At 42.2% G+C, this 14,344-nt stretch overlaps 1 protein-coding gene across 1 annotated transcript in view; it reads left to right on the top strand.

Annotated features, from left to right (window-relative positions):
* LOC104072796 (voltage-dependent L-type calcium channel subunit alpha-1C) overlaps positions 1-14,344 on the top strand; it is a gene marked incomplete at its 3' end in the record, with an annotated part of 99,589 nt that overhangs the window by 18,976 nt on the left and 66,269 nt on the right. The window contains exons 6-11 of the mRNA XM_009572371.1: positions 667-794; positions 2,745-2,852; positions 3,956-4,076; positions 4,204-4,273; positions 10,787-10,919; positions 12,666-12,795. Of these exons, the coding sequence (XP_009570666.1) occupies positions 667-794; positions 2,745-2,852; positions 3,956-4,076; positions 4,204-4,273; positions 10,787-10,919; positions 12,666-12,795 (690 nt within the window). The remainder of the gene's footprint in view (positions 1-666; positions 795-2,744; positions 2,853-3,955; positions 4,077-4,203; positions 4,274-10,786; positions 10,920-12,665; positions 12,796-14,344) is intronic.

The raw sequence follows: 14,344 nt of genomic DNA, 5'->3' as shown, positions 1-14,344 counted from the left end.
GGAACCAAAGCTAAAGCCCCTGTGTGTAGAAAAGCCACCGGGTCGTAGCAGGGTAGGACAAGAGAATGGCCATTGCCATGTCCCAGGGCAGCACCTGCATGCCAAAGCCCAACCCTGCAGCTGTCCTCCCCCCCTCCCACAGTACTGGGGAACAAATATCTGCTCACAGCACCAGAGAAGTAATCAAAAGGCCTTTAAGCTGACTGCAATTTTGGGAATGATCAACCAAGAGCATTAGGGTCATGATTTCACGTGCAAGGTGAAGGGAAGTGGCAGGGAGGGCTGTGCTAAGGGCTGTCTTCAGTGCTATAGGTTGTGTAGCCTGTCTGAAACAACAGACACGTGGGAGGGAAATGCCTGCGAGAGTTGGGGAGACTTGAGCAGAGTCGTCTGGGAAAGCCATTTGCCTTCAGCCATCATCTTCAGGGGGATCATCTGGGGGTTTTTTTACACTTTGAGCACAGGCCCTCTTTGCATTCTCCGTGTTCTGGTTTTTTTAATTTTCTAGATGGACACAGCCAGAGTCTCCAACCATCCTGGGGGAGGGGATGTTCTTTAGGATAGTAGATATCTTTGTATTAATGGGGTTTTCAAATTCTCTGTGTGGTAACACTCTCTAACACTCTCTAACACTGTATCCCTTATTGGTGGGAATGTGTCATTTAGATCCTGACTGGGGAGGACTGGAATTCGGTGATGTATGATGGGATCATGGCTTATGGCGGCCCCTCTTTTCCAGGAATGTTGGTCTGTATTTACTTCATCATCCTCTTCATCTGTGGAAACTGTATCCTTTGATGCTACTCTTTTCTCCAAGTGGGGCTAAATTTACAGCCACCCTCTACTACTTTGCTATGTCAGAAAATAATTAATTTCATACCTTACATTTTTATCTTTTCCCTAGGTCTGAATTTTGGCTTTGCGCTGCCAAAAGTTAAACAAGTTTGTTTAATTTTAGCTAGTGCTAAGGCATATAAACAGCTGTAAGAGCCAGCTACATGCCAGTTCCACATGCTAGCTTTTATTTAGTATCTTTACATGTTTAGTGTTTTTATTTTTCATTCCTCTTAATTGCCTCATAGGTTTTTCTTTCCCACCTTCTCCAGAAACTAATCTCTGTATCTACTGTACTTACTGCATATTTTTGCTTTAATTGCCTTTTCAGTAATATATTCCATGTGCTTTCATCCAAGCCTTATGTGGAATAAAAATATGTATAATCTACAATATGCTATATACAAATGCTGTAATAGGAGTAACATATGTTTGACATAATTGATTTATGTGAGATCATATATTAATTCATGTATAAACTAACAGGAACCGTGTTCCATTTCAGTTACTGCAATCTGTGTGTTCTTCAAACAGAAAATCGTGTGCTCTGTTATCTACCAGCCTGTGCTGGTGTTAAGTAACTTCAGTTCTCTCTGGCTTCAAGGTGAAGGGAGGGCACTGCATATATCCCAGGAGGTACAAAGCACATTTCATGATTAGGCTGTGAATGTCTTTTCACAGGAATTTGCATATAACATAGAGCTACGCTTCTGTTCCATATCTCAGTTTGCTCCAAATTTGTTCATGTTTAGTTTCTGCTTCCCTAATAAATGGCCCTCCTGTGTCAGAGGTGACATTTCTTTTTATACTGATTCTTCTATAAAGCCACCTTGTAGTCTCAGTCCAGCTCTTCTGGCCTTTCCTCATAATTCAGCTCTCTCAAACCCTGTTATTTGACATTTCAGTTGACCTGCATGCCCACTCTTCAAAGTGAGATGGTGTTATTCCACTTATCTGAAGGTCAAGGTAGGCAGTCTGCCTGACAGCTTAAAAAAGCTACAATTTGGATCCCCTTGTGAACTGCAGAGGAAAATGTGAGCCAGCTCTACATGCTGGCTGACTTTGGAGCCATTAGACCTTGGAGCCTAGGGAGGGGGGTGGCTGCATTTCCAGACTAAGCCTTGAACTGGGGTTTACTTAAAAGTTATCATCGTGTAATAAGACCCACTCTCAAGAAAGTTATAAAAGAAGGTGATGTTCAAATTTGTAACATGAGATCTGGACACTGACTGGCAAGACAAGAAAACAGTTGTGATTCCTTGCCCTTCAGCTACATGGGCATGACTGGCCATGCATGGACTCTCTGCTAGGAGATGGCAGAGTTGTCAGCTCAACCCTTCAATGCCCAGACTAAACTCATTTCTTTTTGATTGCCTCAGAAATGCTAATGAGAGTGCTATGCTTGCTGTCCATAAAATCCACTCATGTCTGTGGGAATACCTATAATGAGGTTGTTCAACTCAAATACATAGGGCAAAACTGGAAAGCCCAGGTGCCTTATGGTATGAGGCTCTTGAATATAAAAGTGCTTTAATAAAAGCAACCTAAGCTGTCAAAGATGCAAAGCATTCAGCACTCCCCTTATCTTCAGTGGGATTTGTTGCACAAAGCAAGGCTCTTTTGGGAAATCGGAAACTAAAATATAAGTCTGGACTTAGATGTTTTATATCAGTCATTCTCTTGCGAAATTTTGGAAACCCCCCACAGTGCGTTAGCCATTTGGATGGAAGGTGTAGGTTTGTGCATGCTGGATATGCACATCCTGAACATTTGTGTGAAATGGAAGTTTGGAAAACCCAAGAGATCTGATGACAGGTTGCTAAAAACTTTCAATTAAGAAACCTTTGGTATAATGTTGTTCTGCAGTTTTCAAAGCCCATTTTCTTTAAGTAGCACACAATCAGATATCCTTTGAATGTATTTTTGGCCATTGCTGTGGACAACCTTGCTGATGCTGAGAGTTTAACATCTGCACAGAAAGAGGAGGAAGAGGAAAAAGAAAGGAAAAAGCTAGCTAGGTAAGTACATTTGCATACACCTATCTACACTGAGATGCATGCATTCCTGTGAGTATAATTACACACATTATGTGCAAGTAAGTATGTGTGTATATGTAATATATATGTATAACTTCTCTGTGGGTGTGTATAGATTATATATATGTGATTAATGTAATTATATATGGAATTATGTATATAAAAATTTTTATGTAAAAGAATTCAAACTAAAAGACAAGAAGGTGTCATGAATCGGGAGTCCCCACAGTTGCAATGATGTGAGCAGAGGAAAGGAAGTCTGGGTGACTGATGAGCTTTCAGGGCATCAGCACAGAATGAGTGTGAAATGGTGTCAATGTTACAATCCCACTTGAATCTCCCTATTACCTTCTGATTTCTTTGGACCACAAGGCATATTTTCAGACTGTTGTTCCCACGACAAGATTCAGCAGCTTTCTTCTCTTTTGATGCCACATGCTGTTCTTCTCTTGGCAGTTCTTTCAGTGTTTCTGCAGACTCTTAGGAGGCATGAGCTGGATGTAGAGCTTCTCTGTCATTCCCAGCTGCCAACAGTGGGGAAGCCTCTCCTTACTCGTTATTTCTATTCACTGTCTTCCAGGGTGCTTGGAAGGGATCTCTTGTGCAGATCTTTCTGCTTCATCCTGCATACTAGTCAGCAGGTTTCCCTGGCTCTGGGAGTGCAGTGAGGGGCAAAACTTTGTAGGCAACCTAGTGGAAGTCCACAAGATATGGGTTGAAAATGGTTCATGCCTTTGTCATTGGGTGAACAAAGAGACCTCTACTGACAGACCTAGAATACGCATATGCACAAACACACAGGCACACACTTCCCCCACATGCGCGTGCACACCCACCCACCCACAAACACATGCCATTGAGAGAGCTTTAAAATAAAAGGATGCTATATAGAATTAGAACAGAGTCTCTGCCTTTGCCTGCAGATAAGGACAAGGTGGAGCCACTGGTTTGTAAGCTGGACTCAGAATGGAGCTGCCAGCCAGCTGATCATTCTCATGGTGTGTGCTGTACTACATGAAGTACCTGAAAAGGAAACAGCTTTTCACCTTTGTAACTGTTTGCTTTTTATCTTGTAAAATTGTTAGGACTGCTAGTCCCGAAAAGAAACAGGAGATAGAAAAAACAGCTGTGGAGGAGGAGACAAAGGAGGAGAAAATTGAGCTGAAATCGATCACTGCTGATGGAGAATCCCCGCCTGCTACCAAGGTAAGGTCTGCTGCCAGCCAGCACTCTCTGTGCAATGATGGCATGAACAGCTTCGGTTTCTGAGGGAATGAAAACCCTCTGCCTTGTCTGATAAAGGCTTTGCTGCTTCTCCTTCCATTTCTGTCAGATCAATGTGGATGATTATCAGCCCAATGAAAACGAAGAAAAGACCCCATATCCCACAACAGAAGCGCCAGGTACATATCTTCTTCCTCTTACCCCTGATTCAACAAAGAGAAGCTCCAGTTGCTAATGCACATAAAGCCAAACTGTGGTAGCAGGTATGCTGAACATGTAATGCTTTCATGATGGGACAGGATGATATGCTTGCCTGTGTTTGCACAGGTATGGCCTTGATCCTTTGCGGTCCCTATACTGATTAGTCATATTTGATTGGTTCTCTGTAAAGCTCTGTATCTGGAAATACAGAGCTTTACAGAGAACCAAATCAAATCATACACAAATCTCTGTATATGAAAATATACATATGACTTTTTTTTCAGTCTATTTTTTCAGTACTCAGTGGTCAGGGGAGACTCACAACAGATACTCATGAAAGGCAAATTGCTGAATGCCTTTTTGCACTTTTTTCTAATCAAAAAAGACAGTGTGACTTATTAACATAATTCTAAAGGCATAAGATCTCAGCCTAGAACTGGAAAAAACAAGCTAGAGCATTAGTTAGGCTAGTTTTCAAGTCAGTTGGACCTAATTAACTTCATCCTCAGATACTTAAAAGATTGGTTGAAGAAATCTCAGAACTTTGAGCAGTTTTTCTTCAAGAGATCCTGAATGGGGTGTGGGGTTGGAACAGAAGAATTATAAGCTAGTCTACTTCCATTCTTGGAAAAGTGCTGGAACAAATGATTAAACAAACTATATGACTGCAAGATAAGGAGATGACTAGCAGCCAACATAGATTTGCCAAAAACAAATCATGTCAAACCACCCTTATTTTCTTCTAAAAGGGGCTCTCAAGACTTGTAGATAGGAGAAAAGAAGTAGATGTCATATTCTTTAGCTTTGCTAAGACTTCTGACTGTCTCTTATAAGATTCTCATAAGCTGGCTAGAAAAACATGGTCCAGATGATTGGGAGAGAAATTGGTCAGACTCTTTATGTGGAGAGCAGTGATGACCCAAGTGAAGTTCTACAACCCAAAGGCCTGTCCTGAGTTCAGTTCGGTTCATTGTTAATGACGTAAATGATGGAGGAGGAAATATTACATTTGCAGATGACATGAAGCTAGAAAGGACAAGAAGCATGCTGGAGGGCAGCATTAGAATTCAAAGAGCTCTTGAGGAACTGGATAAATGGTCTAAATAAAATTGAAAGTGCTAGGCTCTACACGTAGACAGGAATAAACAACTCACAAATAACGGATCTTAGGTGACAGCTAGTTAGGTAGCAGTCCTTGAGAAAAGTGTCTGAATCTTCTGATCACAAGCTCAACAGGTCCCAAAAACATTTTGCTGTCTTTCAAAAGGCAAGCAAGTAGTGAGATTTATAAACAGTGAAAACATGACCTTTTAGTTCAGTTATGGGTTTCTTCTAACTGGCCAGTGAAAGCTAACCAGAGCAAAGCAATTGTTTTATTCTGGTCACCATTGATAAGGTCGCAGCTGGGATATCTTATCTCACTTTGGGTGCTCTGTTTAGGAGAAGTGGGGCTGAATTGGAAGGAGTGTAGAAGAGCATGGTGAAAACAATGCTAGTAGGAAGCAAGAACTAAGGTTGAAAGAATTGTGGTCATTTGAGCTAGGAAAGGCAGGAGAAACATCTTCAAATGCATAACAGCTTGTTACATTATCTCCATTATGAAGAAGTAACAGATTTAAGGTTCACATCAGGGGAGAATTTTCTAATGGTGAGGCTAGAAAAGATTGTGAAGATGGTTGTAGAAGCCCAGCATCACTGAATGTTGTTAAGAACAGGTCAGAAAAATATCTGCCAGAAAAGGCTTAGATATAATAATTAGTTGATCCTGGCTTAGCAGAGACATGAACCAGAGGGCCTTTTGTGATCCTTTCCTGCTCTGCTCTTCTGCGTTTCTATGACTATGTAACAGGCTGTATGTAATAGGTAATAAAACACATTGCCTTCTATTCTATGATTCCTAATAAATGTCTGATAATAGGTTGATGTGATAGGGTAAAAAAAGACACAATAGTTCATTTTAAATAGATGGACAAGGGTTTCAGACAAGCAAAAAGGAAAACTGTTCATTGCATTTGATTTTCAGTACAAAAAATCCCCTCATTTGCTATACTTGTATTCATCCATATTTATAGCCCATTTATCGGGAATAGAGTATGGTTCCAACACCATGCAATACTGTTTTAATATTGCCTGGGGCAGATCACTCTGGCTTTAATCTTCCCAGCACCTCTATAGGCACAGGCACTTACTGGACAGACATCCCCAGTTGCTAAGAGGTTTGTGGGAGTCTTTAGTCAGAAGCACAAATTAAAACAGCTTGATACAGTTCTGTTTCTGTTTCTCATCTGGCTTGGATTTGCAGACCATTACATTTTTTTCAAGTGAAGGTACAGTCACCTGTATATCAAATTTAAGCCTTCTAATAATAGAATAGTGTTTTAGTTACCTTCTGTGGATAGCTTAGATATAGTCCAGCACATGAATTATATGACAAAAACTACATCTACCGTTTGTGTCACGGACATTTTATCTGCGGCCGTGCATAGGATTAGAGCGCAGAAAATTAAGTAAAGACACTTTTAACTCCTGCCTTGGGGTGCCAATCCCTGGCTTGGCATACTTTTGAACACAACCTAAAGTTTGAATGGATGGTCGGGTTTTCTCCAGTTTCCTATTAGAAATGCAAGGGGACAGCATCTTGGTTATTTGCCATTTGGTTATGACACCATTTCTAAACAGGCCTATTCCCTGAATTGTTTATCAATTCTTTGTGAAGAGTGAAGTTGATCTCTAACAGCTCACAAAATTACCTGACCACTTCTTTCAGAGTTTATGGAAGTCAACCATAGGGCTCAGAGGCAGTAAAGTTTTGTAAATCCCTTGTTAGATCAAATTTACCATAGTCATCTATTCCATTCTGCTGTATAAAGCTCAGAAACACCAAAGCCCTCTCCGAGCTGATGTGGCATGTCACATCTGCCTTGTGTAGTCAGTTTTGGGGAACAAGGCTCCAAGGCTTTCCCCCGGCATTAGCAAGCAAGAATTTCCCAATCCCCACACATACCCCTGTCCAGTTCCCTTGTGGCCATCTGACCAGTCCAGAATCCTTCTGCTGATTTCTGATGAGTCCAGCTGTGGTAGAGGAGATGCTGTGCAGCCATATATGGCCCATCTGGCAACACACTTTTTCTTGCCCACTTGCATATGAATCCATTTCAGCTGTGCTTTGGCTGAAGCTTTCCATTGCTTCTTAGATGCAGTCAGCTGGTTCTACCTATTTTCTGTTTATGATTCTGTTAATGCCTGTGATCTTTCCATGGCTGTGTACCATTCCTGCCTGTGATCTTTCAATGGCTGTGTACCATTCCATCCTCTGAAAACATCCTTCACCCTAACCCAATGTTCAGAAACAATTTGAAATGGTGACTTCATTTTTTTCCCTTTATTCTTTTAACCTACCTCGCTCAATCTCCTATTTTTTTCTGCTGCCTCAGCCTGTTTTCTCAATAACCTCTTCTGACTCTATTTGCTACAGAGTGTTGCTCTTAGCCCCCAGAATACTTTGTACTTGCAGCTCATCAGATCACCTATCCTCTTCTTTGGAAGGAGAGACTAGTTCTTCCAGAGATTTGTGTACACTAGAAGGATTATTATAATGATATGTTTATTATAGGAAGACAGGGAGTTAGTCTTGCAGTCTAGTACAGAAACAGACAAAGAATTCAGAATGTCAGATGAAGGTAAAAGCTTGGGATGATTCATGGGAGCTTGAAGCAAAGCAATGTCCTTACACAAGAGTTCTGGTCTTTGTACAGTAAAAAAAAAAATCCTTATCATCGAATTTCTCACTGATGCTGTACTGTAGCCTGTGTGTGCTTATGGCTTCACAACCAAAGGACATCACCATTCTAATGAAAAATAATTCAAGATAACAATGCCAGATTTTAATTTCCTTGAACTTTAGGAGAGTTCAAACCTAGAGCTGAACTTGGCAGCTCTGAGTCATGTTTGTTTATGATTTCATGGCAAGCTTGACCAGAAGGGTCACTTTTTAAACACAAATATACCTTAGGTATCGAAAACAATCAAAGATCAAGTGTTGGATTGCAGCCAACGTGCTGCCCAGCCCATTTGTGAATACCATGTTGACCTTTGCTTCTATGAATGCTGGCAACTGTGCAACATACTGTTCCTATATGCAGGTAGATAGCTTAGGTAGTGACCTGAGCTGAGGCTGTAATCATGTTATTCTTTGCATGTCTCCTTTCTTCTGTGCCCTATACCCTACTTTAAATGAAAAATATTTAGAACATTATTCTTTATGTATGGCTGAGGATCTGAATGTGTTTTCCAGTCTGAAGGTATGTGGTTGCCAGAATCATTAATGTATTTCTTGCTGTATGGCAGACACAAGACAAAGAGGAGAGGAACAATGTTCTTTATGGTCTTCACGGGGTTGATCCTTCTGCTAAGAGTCCATTTTCCTGAGGCATTGTTCCATACCGATTTGAAAGTGTTTTTTTAAGCATTCCTCCAAGTAAAAGAAAAAGAATGATCTAATAGTGAAGGCACAGAACAGGGACTCAGAATACTAGGTTTTTTAAGTAAGAGCTCTCAAATATCCTATGTGATCATGGGCATCGGTATTCTGGACTGTTAAAGAAGAAAAAGAATTTGCTTACCTCACTCATTGTCATCCCACTCTGAAATCTGTAGATAAAAGGTACAAGTGCAAAGTATTGTAACATTATATAAATATGAACATTAACATTAACACCAATTTTACAAGTACTATGCACAAAAGTACTTCTGGAAGAATGTTTCTTTAACTAATAAAGTCTGTAGAAAGAGTATTAAAAAGTATATTACAACATAAAATTGAGCTCTTAAAAGTAGACCGGCTTAAAAAGTACAAACTCTATGTACCAGCTCAAACATCTGTCCAAAAATCTATCAAGTGAATTTGAGCTGAACTCTTGCTACTAGAAGTGTAAAGAAAGAATCTCCTTGCATGCAATAATGGCATGCATTGAAAAGGCCACTTTTCTCCTGTCTCCGACATCTAGATTAGGATCTGTGCTGATTCATTTGTTCTTTCTGATGTATCCATTACCAGATCAAGTACAGTACCTGACCCTAAAGGAACAGGCTCTTCCTGGAATTTATCTCACTTTATGGACTCAAGATAAACCTTTTAACTAGAGTTTCCTGCTTTGCATTGGCTGGAAGATGAATCAGTTGCATCTAACCTGTCAGGCTCCTTTCTTAAAATATTTTTTCTGTCCTGCTGATTAAGTGAGAGGATTGGGATCTTTAAAATAGCAAAATCCTATCATGTTATTTACAAAACAGCATCTGACTTCAGCAGGTAGAAGAAATTCTCAAGGGCGGAAGGTTCTTTTTCACATACCACTTAGCCGGCATCTCTGTGTTTTTTTCCTTGAGGGTGCTCACTGATCTGCACAGTGCCTGGAGATTGGCTCCATAGGCATCAGGTTCGAGAGTCTCAGCCTTGTTCCTGCCCTTTCAATCTTCCCCCCGCTGAATTATGAAAGAGGACAATTTTAAGAATTTCTGACCGGTGTAAGTCAAAGCGCCATGCTCCATGTTTGCTCTGGGGCATACATTCGCTTAGCCAGACACAATCCCAGATGCGGCAGTGGCTCCACTGTAAGGCAGTGGACAGCCTTACAAAGAGCAGAAAAACAGATCTTGATGAACCGGAGGAATGGTCTGAAGAAAATAAGAGGCAGTTCAGTAAGAATGAGGTCGAAGTGCCACTCTTGAGAATAGTCAGCAGCACAAATGCAAAGGGCAGAGTGACTGGCTAGGCAGCCATTCTGTAATAAATAATCTGTGCTTTGTGCAAATCAGAAACTGATGGGAAATTAATGCCAGAGTGTAATGAAAAGAAGTGCCTATGAAGGACATTTAAACAGGAAGATAGTATTATCAGATATAAGAAGTAATCCAGCTTTCCACTGTACCAGTAGAACCTCAACTGCAGGTTAATCCTGCAGATAATCTAGAGGAAGGTAGCAAGAATGATCAGAGACCTAGGGAACACAGCAACTCAGGAAAGACTGTTGTTCTTTTGCTCTAGAAACCAGAAATCCTCGCAGAGGCATAATAATGGTCCTCAAGTATGTAAAAGCCTTCTGAAAGAGGAAGGGAATTCTCTATTTTCTGTGTCCATAGAAAATAAGAGAATAGATAATGGATTTAGACCACAGCAAGAAAGATTCAAGTCAGTCTTTAGAAGAAGCTTTTTTTGCAGAAGGGACAGTGAAGCATCTGAGAAGACTGTTGGGAGGATATTGTGGGTTTACCACCATCAGTGGTTTTACAGAGAGTCTAGATCAATGTCTGCCAGGGTGAGCACTGGGCTGCGGATGCTGCCTTGGAGAAAGGAAGTGGACAAGGAACCTCAAGCTTTCATCATCCTATTTCAATGATCCTTAGGTTTTAGCTCTAGTTACGGATGAGACAAATGCCCTAGAACTCCAGAACGGGTTGTATTTTGCATTAAAAGACAAAAATGCTTCTTGCAGCAGAGGAAGATGAGGAAGAACCCGAGATGCCTGTCGGCCCTCGGCCTCGCCCGATGTCTGAGCTGCACCTCAAGGAAAAGGCTGTGCCTATGCCTGATGCCAGTGCTTTTTTCATCTTCAGTCCTAATAACAGGTATTTAAGAGACTGCTTAGCTGGAACAAGGAGGCGGAGAGCAGGTACCCCTTCCACTCTGGGCCCCAAAGGTTATGTGGTGCAGAACTCCCCTTCCAGTAGTACATATCAGAGACCTCCTTTGACCAGTCTCTTCTTTAAAGGCCCTGGCATGAAATCCTCATGAAAGCACAACTGTAGGGAGCCCCCTGACAATATTCAATGGGAGCTTACGGCACCTGCAAGGCTGATTGAAGACACAAATCATGAAAGCTTCGGAAATAAGGGACTTGGAGGCAAGTCAGTAATTGGAATTCCCCAACATATTCAGGTCCAAATTGCAAGCAAGCCATCATGCAATCAGTCAAGCATGAGGTAGGAACTTCCTGTCCTAATGGCTGCTCAAAATCCACTCCCAGTAGGGAGTTGATGTGTCTCTGCTCATTCCTACGCAACAAGACGAGCATACAAGAAAAGGGAGGAGGAGGGTGAAAGTCCATAGCTCTGAGGGGAGGCTGAGAAGAATAATTCTTCTCTCATACTCTTCCCTTTGGCTCCTGCAATATGGCTTCACATTGCCGCACCTGTCTTTCCAACACAGATGTGTGAGACCAGTACTGTGAATGGAGGGCTGAGCTATGGCACAGGGGAATATTTTTTCCAAAGGTGCAGAAATGAGCTCACTGCCCAGTGGTCTGTGCAGTACCATGTATCCCAACATCTCCCTTGGGGACTTGGCCTCCAAACACAGCCCCAAAGTAAGGCAGGGCTATAAAAGCACATCTGAATTCAGAGCCAGTCTTTCCACAGCAGGGCTTGTGCTACTCCTCCTTGGGTATGTGCAACAGGGAGGGACTGATGATGATTGGGACTCATGGGCTCTAATGCCAGCTTTGCCACCCACCCACTGTTGCTTGTTGAAGAAGTAAATTAACCTCTGCAATCATCTGTAAAATTGCTATAATAGTGGCTTGGAGGCTTAACAGCCAAAAGTAGAGCTAAATAGATTAATGAAGTGCCTCTAGAATTACGCATAGGACTGTTATGAGGTTTAACTCCTTGTATCCTGACACCAACGTATGGAAGGTGCCGTAATGGTCTCCCGTAAGCATGCTGCTGTTTGATGGGAGACTGCTCTTTCTTTACTTGCTAGTTTCCCACTAAGAGTACCAAGCACTTTATATTAGGGCAATGTTCAGCAGACACCCTGCATGGCATGATGTCTTTCCAGAAGCCCTTTGCAAATGCTAGCCTATACCCATTTGGCCAGAACTGTGTCCTGTTAGCAAGGTAGATCCCCCATAGCTCCTGCTCAGTGACACTCCAGCCCCAGCTCAGAAAGGCATTGGCCACCCCGAAGCCCATTTCTGCTGCTTTTCCCTCTAAATGAATGGGGAACGGTTCTGTGAATGAAAGCAAGGGATATAATTTTGGGTTGGCAGTTTTCAGACCACATCTAGATCACAAAAGGCTCTGTCAGGAGGGAGTGACTGTCCTCCGTTCAAATGCACCAAGCTTGAGTCCTACAGGCAACCGATAACTCATGTGCATCACTGCATGACGTGGAGAGCCAAGGCTGCCCAGCACCCAGCAGGGCCAAGCACAGCTGCCTGGGCCCATCGTTCTCCCTGCTGCTGGGGCAACGGGAAACTGCTCTGCAGAACAATCCTCCAGAGCCAGTCCTGCTGGCATAAGAGGAGGGGGGAATGTTTCCCAGGTCTTGCTGTTCTCTGAGAGATAAAGTTGTGCCTCTCCTCTCTCTTGCAGGTTTCGTGTCCACTGCCATCGAATCGTTAACGATAACATTTTCACCAACCTGATCCTATTTTTCATCTTGCTCAGCAGCATCTCCCTGGCAGCTGAGGACCCCGTCCGACACCTCTCCTTTAGGAACCAAGTATGCTTCCCATCCTCCTTCCCTCGCTGTGTATTAAAAGCGTGGTACAAGCAGGTCATGAGTTGAAGCCAGGAAAGGCAGAAAGACTGCATCAGAGGCTTTGGGAGTGACTCTCTTCCCTGATTTGTGCCTCTTGTAGTCTGTGTGTGAGATCATTGGGTTTTGCAGGGAACATGAGTCAGTGCAGAATTTGGGCTTTAGTTCATTTCAGAAGCATGTATAGGGGAAGGAAGGGCAGGAGGCTGAAGAAAAATTATTGTTCCCTGGGATTAAGGCATTAGAAATGGTCTGTAGAAACATGGATTGGGATACGATAATTCTAATTTGGGGGATTTGCAGGTTCCCTTTGGAATATTTGTTCTCCTGCCACATGCTTTCTTTTGAACCAAAAAGCCCAGAGCCTGATTTTCACTTTGTTCACACTGGTGTAAATCAGGAGTAACATTCTTGAGTTTGATGCAGTCACTCTGGGGGAAATTGGTGTCATCAAGGTTAGAATCAGACTATTTGAACGCGAGGTGCAAAGCTATCATTAAATTTGAGATAATCCTCAGAAAACATGCTGTGCTCCTCTCCTCACCAGCCTGGGGGAAGGAGAGGAAGGCATTCAGCACAGACATACATTCTCACCTTCTTTCCTGACCATTCTTATTAGCCTTTTGAAATGTTCAGTGCTCCCTTAACTTTGCCAGTGGTTGTTTCCATTAATCTGGGGTCATTGCAGAAATCAGAAGAGTCAGCAGTCATATGTGAGACTTCTGATCTCTGCTGTCTGCAGTGGCATTTTGGTGCCTTTATGCTGGAAGAGCTTGCTAGGCTTAAAGAGTGGAACAATTCTTTCTGTTGTTTAATAATAAAACCTTAATTTAACACTCAGTGTTCTACCTCCCTGAAATATCCTGGCCTGAGCATTCATTTAAACACATATGTGCATGCAGAGAAGGTGTTAATGGAGGTTTATTCCTGAGCTTATCTCAGAGCTGCTTTGCATTTTGTCCTGAAGGAGGATACTAAATAATACAGTCAAACCTGTGCCACAAGTGACCCACTTGTGTTCACCATGTAGGGATAAATGTATGTCAATATGTATTAACGCTGCGGCATGATGTCAGCTGGCATACGGGCTTCTTACATGCCGCAGAAGCTGCCACAGAATCTGTAGCAGAGAGATTTAAATGACAAAAAAAGTAGTCAAAGCTGGTTGTCCTGGATAAAAGAGCTGAAGGTTTGGGGCAAAGTGTTGTCGTGTGTATTTGAAGCTACTTATGTTGCATGGAAATCTGTGTTTAATTTTTGCAAGTACAGATGTTTAAAATGTATCATATGAGGGGACACTGACAAGATGTTTGGGTTGCAAATGTGGTCTGCCTTTACACTTTGACAGTAGAACAGTAATATTGTGTCCTGCCCTGTGCCCACACAGAGGCCTGTGAGGCAAAGAAAGCAAGCAAAAAAGAAAGAAAGCAAACTAACGGCCTCTACCTTCATGCTGGGACAACATAATCAGGCATTAACCTGTGCACAAGGATTCATGCAGGCTAGTGCTGCT

Source organism: Fulmarus glacialis, unplaced genomic scaffold (genome assembly GCF_000690835.1).
Source record: "Fulmarus glacialis isolate BGI_N327 unplaced genomic scaffold, ASM69083v1 scaffold3232, whole genome shotgun sequence".
In the NCBI taxonomy this organism is placed as follows: Eukaryota; Metazoa; Chordata; class Aves; order Procellariiformes; family Procellariidae; genus Fulmarus; species Fulmarus glacialis.
The sequence above is the reverse complement of the archived record's forward strand: the minus strand, read 5'-3'. Positions and strand labels throughout refer to the sequence as shown.